At 40.6% G+C, this 7,392-nt stretch overlaps 1 protein-coding gene across 1 annotated transcript in view; it reads left to right on the plus strand.

Annotated features, from left to right (window-relative positions):
* LOC144220567 (collagen alpha-4(VI) chain-like) overlaps positions 1-4,249 on the plus strand; it is a 128,547-nt gene extending 124,298 nt beyond the window's left edge. The window contains exon 37 of the mRNA XM_077750876.1: positions 3,578-4,249. Coding sequence (XP_077607002.1) covers positions 3,578-3,753 — 176 coding nt within the window. The 3' untranslated portion in view covers positions 3,754-4,249. The remainder of the gene's footprint in view (positions 1-3,577) is intronic.
* The last annotated feature ends 3,143 nt before the right edge of the window (positions 4,250-7,392 follow it).

A 7,392-nucleotide genomic window follows, 5' to 3' on the forward strand; every position in this document is an offset into this window, starting at 1 on the left:
ATTTCCTACTGATAAAATAAAACTGAAGACTGAGGCTCCCTGAGTGTCAGGTTACAAAGAATATCTCAGAGATAAAGCATCAAGGATTTACACCCCTTTAGGTGTACTGAGCAACCACTAGCCCCATTGGCTATTTAAATAATTTGGGGCACCAGCTGTCAGCCACACTGAGAGCTCAGAGCCTGGAGCCTGCTTCAGATTCTGTGTCTCCCTCTCTCTCTGCCCCTCCTCTGCTCGTGCTCTGTCTCTGTCTCTCTTTCAAAAATAAACAAACATTTAAAAACTAAATAATTTGATATTAAATAAAACAAAACAATCAGTTCCTTAGTTGCAATAGCCACACTTCAAATAGTCAATAGACACTGGGTATTTTTGTGCAAAGACAGAGTATTTCCTGCATTGCAGGAAATTCTTCTGGATGGCACTGTTCTAGAAGTATAATCTAGAAGAAGCAACCCCTGTTTGTTTGTCTCCCAGACTAAAGGCAAGGGTAGGGCTTTAAAGGCAAAAGCCACAATGTGACTAAGAGAAATGAATTATCTATTTTTTTCTTCCAAGTTTTTCCTTAAATTCCAATTAACATACAGTGTAATATTAGTTTCATGTATAGAAGTTAGCGATTCAGGACTTACATACAATACCTGCTATTCATCACAAGTGCCCTCCTTAACACCCATCACCCATTTAACCTATCTCCCCACCCATCTTCCTTTCAGTGTGTTATCTATAGTTAAAAGTCTGTTTCTTGATTTTCCTTTCTTTTTTTCCTCTTTATATTCATTTGTTTCTTAAATTCCACATATGAGTGAAATCACATGGTATTTGTCTTTCTCTGACTTACTTCACTTAGCATAATACTCTTAAACTCCATCCATGTCATTGCAAATGGCAAGATTTCATTATTTTTGATGGCTGAATAATATTTTATTATACATATATTCTATTACATATAATATATTCTGTTATATACACACATATATTATGTATATATAATATATATGTATATATTATATATACATACCCACCACATCTTCTTTATCCATTCATCAGTCAGTGAATATTTGGGCTCTCCATAATTAGGCTATTATTGGTAATGCTGCTATAAACATCAGGGTACATGTCCCCCTTCAAGTCTGTATTCTTGTAGCCTTTGGGTAAATACCTAGCAGTACAATTGCTGGGTCATAGGGTAGTTCTATTTTTAACTTTTTGAGGAACCTCCACACTGTTTTCCAGAGTGGCTGCACCAGTTTGCATGCCCACCAACAATACAACAGGATTCCCCTTCCTCACTATCCTCGCCAATATCTGTTGCTTCCTGTGTTGTTTATTTTAGCCATTCTGATAGGTGTGAGGTGATATCTCACTGTAGGTTTTTAAAGTTTATTTATTTATTTATTTATTTAGAGAGAAAGAGAAAGAATTGGGGAGGGGCAGAGAGAGAGGAGAGAGAGAGAGAGTCCTAAGCACTGCACTGCACTGACCATGCAGAGCCTAATGTGGGGCTTGAACTTGTCAGATGTGAGATCATGACCTGAGCTGAAATCAAGAGTCAGATATTTAACTGAATGAGCCACCCAGTTGCCCCTCATTGTAATTTTTTTTAGTTTATTTTATTTATTTTCAGAGAGCACAACTGCATGTGAGTGGGGGAGGGCCAGAGAGAGAGAGTGAAAGTGAGAGAGAGAGAGAGAGAAAGAGAGAGAGCGAGCGACCCCCAAGCAGGGTCTATGCTGTCAGCATGGAGCCTAACGCGAGGCTTAATTTCATGAACTGTGAGATCATGACCTGAGCTGAAATCAAGAATTAGACTCTTTTTTTAAAAATTATTTTTAAAAGTTTATTCTTTTGAGATAGAGAGGGGGAGAGAGCATAGTTAGGGAGAGGCAGAGAGAGGGAGAGGGAGAATCCCAAGCAGGCTCCATCTATCAATGTGGAGTCTGACTCAGGGCTTGAACTCATGAACCATGAGATCATGACCTGAGCCGAGATCAAGAGTCTGATGGTTAACCAACTGAGCCTCTTTTTCTTTTTTTTTTTTTTTACAAATAGTTTATTGTCAAATTAGTTTCCACATAACACTCAGTGCTCATCCCCACAAGTGTCCTCCTCCATGCCTATTCCCCCCTCCCCCCCACATCCAACTGAGCCTCTTAATGACTAAGCCACCTAGGTTCCCCTCTCATTGTAGTTTTGATTTGCATTTCCCTGATGATGAGTGATGTTGAGCATCTTTTCATGTGTTTTTTGTCCATCTGTATGCCTTCTTTAGAAAATTGTCTGTTCATGTCATTTGCCCAGTTTATAACTGGATTGTTTTTTGGGTATTGAGTTTTATAAGTTCTTTGTATATTTTGGATACTAACCCTTTATCAGATATGTCATTTGCAAATATCTTCTCCCATTCCATAGGTTGCCTTTTAGTTTTGTTGATTGTTTCCTTCACTGTGCAGAAGCTTTTTATTTGATGAGTCCCAGTAGTTTATTTTTGCTTTGTGAATGATCGGTTTAAACAAATCCTTGGCTCATTAGTTTAGAGGGCACCAGCTGATGCTGAGCCCCAAGTCTATTTATTTAATCTACAGAGTACAGCCAAAAGTTCACCACTGGAGTGTTTTCCTATTGGCTCCAACAAGTTTTGGAGAAGCATTTGCTCTGGTTTCTTCTCATGGACAATTTCCATGATCAAATCTTTACCCCGCTAAGAATATATTTCTTTCCCTTGGGTCCAGCACATCTGGTCTCTCCTTCAAGAAAACTAGCCTGTGGTGATTATACCGATGGGAGATGTCTTCCAAGGAACAGACAATGAGTTTTAGCCTCTTGCTTTCTGAAGAAATTATCTTCTTTATTTGTTGGTGCTTAGAAGGCCCAGGGGAAACTATCTGGAGGAAGATATTATTCTATGCTGTATGGTCAGACTCAGACAAGAATATTTTTCTGTGACATCAAGTGTTATCAAAGGAAATTGGTTCTCTCTGGAAGACAGAAGTTACGTATGTGGAGAAATTAGTGTCTGATTTAAAATTCAGAGCATCTCAGATCTTGCTCTTTTGTAACTTGTTGATCTCAGTACTATTTTTATTCTCCAGGAACATCATGTTTTTCTTATAATAGATGTCTTAACTTCTTGGGCAAGTGTCAGGGTATATAATAATAATAATAAATAAGCTGCATTTTTGTTAGGCCATTAGAAGGCTGGTAGAGCTTGGGATTAAGCAAGGTCTGGAAAAGAGGGAAATGAGTATAATAAGCAGGTGAGGAGTTTCTTGGTATCAGAAAGCTTTATTCATTTGTTCGCTCATTCATTTATGCATTGTCTAGTGTGCCTTCCATATGCTAGGTACTGTGCAAAATAATCATGTATGTTCTGTGCCACCTTAGAAAAAAAAACTTGTGGGTTTTTCTTAATTGCTTTTATGGTTGAAGAAATTGAGGCTCAGAGAGGATAAGCTCAGGCTCACACAGTTGGTGGAGAGGGTAGGATTCATTCCCAGTCTGTGTCTCCAAACAATAGTTCCTTTGCTGTCATGCTCATGCAGGAAATTCAGCTCTCTCTGCATTTGTTTTGTTGCAGGCCCTTGTTTTCTGGATCCAGTGGAAGGTGGGTGCCAGAATTACACCCTGAACTGGTACTACAACAAGGAGAAGCAGGCCTGCCAACAGTTCTGGTATGGCAGCTGCGGGGGCAACGCGAACCGATTCCAAACCAAGGAAGAGTGTGAGGCACGGTGTGTCCCAACAGCCCTGTAGGGCAGAACCTCATTGCAGCTGCTTCTGTTTTCATAGCTGATGAGAATGAGATTACCTTTCCTGAGACAGTACCACACAGCTCATAAATTACGTAGCTCACTCTACAATCTCATAGGTCAGATTCCTAACCCCCTGAAATTTTTCCTACCAGCGAAGAATTGGGCCAGATGATTTGTCACTTGAGAAGGACTGCATTCTAGTATTCAGAACACTAACTGAAAGTTTCCTGCAAGTATTTAAAGGACTTAGAACTGAATGAAAAAGAAACTTGAACTTGACCTATAACATTGCTTAAAATTTTTTTTTTGGCTCTGTAGCAAAGAAAACTCGATGGAAGCAGTGAATAAAACTAATTTGGATGGGAGTTGAAACTTGAATTCTTGTTTGTCGCTAAGAGAACATGGAAGTGTTAGTCAAAACGGGGGTCTGGAAATTTTTCATGTAATATTTAATCCTTGCTACTCAGTGTAAAAATAAAGGTATTTTGAATAAGTCACTTGGTGTGAAACTGTGTGTGATACCTGCTCACAGCAATCTGTGTTATATTTTGTGACATAGCAGATAATGGAGAGAAAGCAGTGAGTTTGCTATGGGACTAAACCTTTGTCATCAATTACAATGACTCTTGTGCTTTGAAACTTGGTGGCTCAACAATTAAAGCTGATGTTTTTAATGCAAATATGAAATAAAGGGTTTAGGTTCATTCTGGATGAAAAGGTTTTCCGTATAAATAGTGAGGAAATTATGATTTTGTGAGCTCTTCCTCTGGCTTCATGGCTCTATCCCCCAGGTCTCTAGCTAGGACCCAGCTACAGGGCAGAAGTGGGTACTACATGGAATTCTAGAGTTGCTAGATATTGAGGGTGCTTGACGTGAGGCCTTGGGGGGGGAGGTCATGTATGAATCAGCTTGGGCTGCCATAGTAGAATACCACAGACTCGGTGGCTTAAACATCAGACACTTACTTCTCATAGTTCTGGAAGTCCAAACTAGACTAGAAGTCTAAGAAGAAAGTGTGGACAATTTGAAAAAAGAAGAGAGCTCCTGGGTTTGAGAAAGCTGTCTTCTCACTCTGTTCTCAAATAGTCTTTCCTTTGTGGAGAGAGAGAGAAGGAAGGAGTAAGAAGGGGAGCGAAGGAATGAGGATGGGGGGGAAGAGAGAGAAGGAGTGAAAGAGAGCGTGAGTTCTCTAGTATCTCTTCTTTTTTTTTTTAATATTTTTATTTATTTCTAGGAGAGAGAGAGAGAGAGAGAGAGACACAGCGTGAGCAGGGGAGGGTCAGAGAGAGAGGGAGATACAGACTCTGAAATAGGCTCCAGGCTCCAAGCTGGCAGTCAGCACAGAGCCCGACGTGGGGCTCGAACCCACGAACCATGAGATCATGACCTAAGCGAAAGTCGGATGCTTAACCGACTAAGCCACCCAGGCACCCCTCTCTAGTGTCTCTTCTTACAAGGACACTAATTCCACAGAATTAGAACCCTACCCTTATGACCTCATTTAACCTTAATTACCTCCTAAAGACTGTATCTCCAAATGAAGTCACATTGGGGGTTAGGGCTTCAGCATATGAATTTTGAGGTGACGTAAACATTCAGCCTATAATGGATCACAAGCAGCTGGTGGTTGCCCCCAGGGACCCAGAGAGGAGCTTGCTCTCTGGGAAGTTCCTGGTTCAATAGAATCCTGTTTGTCCCTGCTCTCAGCCCAGTGACAAGGAGATGGGATAGGAGGTAGTTTTATACAAAATAATCACAGAACCATTAAAGTTTTTATTCTATTTCTATGACAATTATTTTTATCTGATCACAAAAGGATAAATGTGTTGATGGCAGCAAATTTGTAAAACACAGGCACATGGAAAAAATTAAGATCATGTATAATCTTTTCCAAAGGCAATCATTTTGGTATAATCCAGAAATGCCTGGAATACTATCTTCTTTTTCCTTCCTTAACACACTCTGTTGTAACTGATTTTGGCTAATGCATTTTCATGATGGGAATGAAATGACAGATGTTCCGTCTTGTTTGAAAGAGCTGCTTGTTGTGCCGGTGTGCGTATGCATTTCTCTCTTTTAGGCATAACCTCAGCTGCTTGGCCATAAAGGGGTTGAGCATATCTATCCTGAGAATGGTATGTGATTTGAGCTGTGATCTATTTTCCACTTCTTATTTCTACTCTGCCCTTTCGGTGTCTAGAAATTGAGAACCCAAAGGCAAAGATTCCATAAGAGGAGTGTCGGGAGGAGTCATTCAGGTGTTGGTTGTTCCCATCCTTGGAAAGCTTATAAGGTCCAACTGCAGTTCTCCTTGCATTTAAAGATCTAACCTTTTTTCTGAGCAACTCTGACCCAAGCAGACAGTTTACTTGAAAAGCTGTAAGAGAAGAGAGGGGAACAAACTACAAGAGACACTTAATGATAGAGAACAAACTGAGTGTTAATGGAGGGAGAGGGGTGGAAGATGGGCTAGATGAGTGATGGGTATTAAGGAGGGCGCTTGTTGTGATGAGTACTAGGTATTGTATATAAGTGATGAATCACTGAATTCTACTTTTGAAATAAATATTGCATTGTATGTTAACTAAAATGTAAATTTAAAACATGTTAAGAAAGAAAGAAAAAGAAAGAGAAAGAGAAAGAAAGAAAGAAAAGAAAGAAAGAAAGAAAGAAAGAAAGAAAGAAAGAAAGAAAGAAAGAAAGAAAGAAAGAAAGAAAAGCCGTGAGGTAGAGAGACAATCTGACCAAGGATTAGAAACAGTGATCTATTGTTCTAGATAATATTCAAATTATAAGATATTTTCCAACATTATTTCATGTATTTACCTACTCCTACCACTAAATCTTGGATGTTGGCATTGCTCTTTTTAACTTTTCCCCTCGTTCTTCCCATTTTCAGAAAGATGAAGTGCCTTGACCAAGACACCTAACAGAAACTGGCTTTGAATTCCTTTTGATCCCCTGAACAGTTAGTTCTCCTTTGGCTCTACTACATTGTTTTAAAACATAAGCCGCCACTGAAAGTCAAAGAATTCTGAAGGTCAGAGCCCAAGATGGGGTGGGGAGGAGGATGGACTGAGACAGAAGAGAGAAATTTACTGCTTGACATAAAGGAGGTTGACTTTGCTGTCTACCTCAGATGCTCCCCTCCCAGCCCTGGGGCTTATGGTCTGGCCCAAGTCTGGGAGACGAAGTAGCAGGAATGGGCTGAAAGAAAAGTTGAACTGTGAGGCAAGGAATCTTAAGGACAGCCCTGGCCAACCCCAAAGGGAGCTTTTGAGCTAAAAGTCTTGTCAGAGTTGCTTCAAGGTATGCAGAATTTCTGCCTACATTAGCCATTGGAAGTGGGCTACCCCAAGAAGGGCACACTCATGGGTGAGACAGCTCTGAAGGGGCCCAGCTGAGGGCTGTCTTCCAATGGTTCCCCCCAGCAGCTAGGGCAACATCCCTCTGTTGAGGGGTTCCCTGGGGGTGCATCTGCATCACAGTGCCTTTACAGGGAATGTCCGTTTGCATCGTTTCCAAATTTCCAAAGCCTCCCAATCCAATAGGACACACACAGAAGCATTAGTGCAGGATCCAAGGCCTCAGAGATTGGGTCTTCGCACCAGCCTCACCCCATGGTGACAGTTGCTCTGT

The sequence above is a fragment of the Crocuta crocuta genome, unplaced genomic scaffold, assembly GCF_008692635.1.
Source record: "Crocuta crocuta isolate KB4526 unplaced genomic scaffold, BGI_CrCroc_1.0 scaffold279, whole genome shotgun sequence".
NCBI lineage: Eukaryota > Metazoa > Chordata > Mammalia > Carnivora > Hyaenidae > Crocuta > Crocuta crocuta.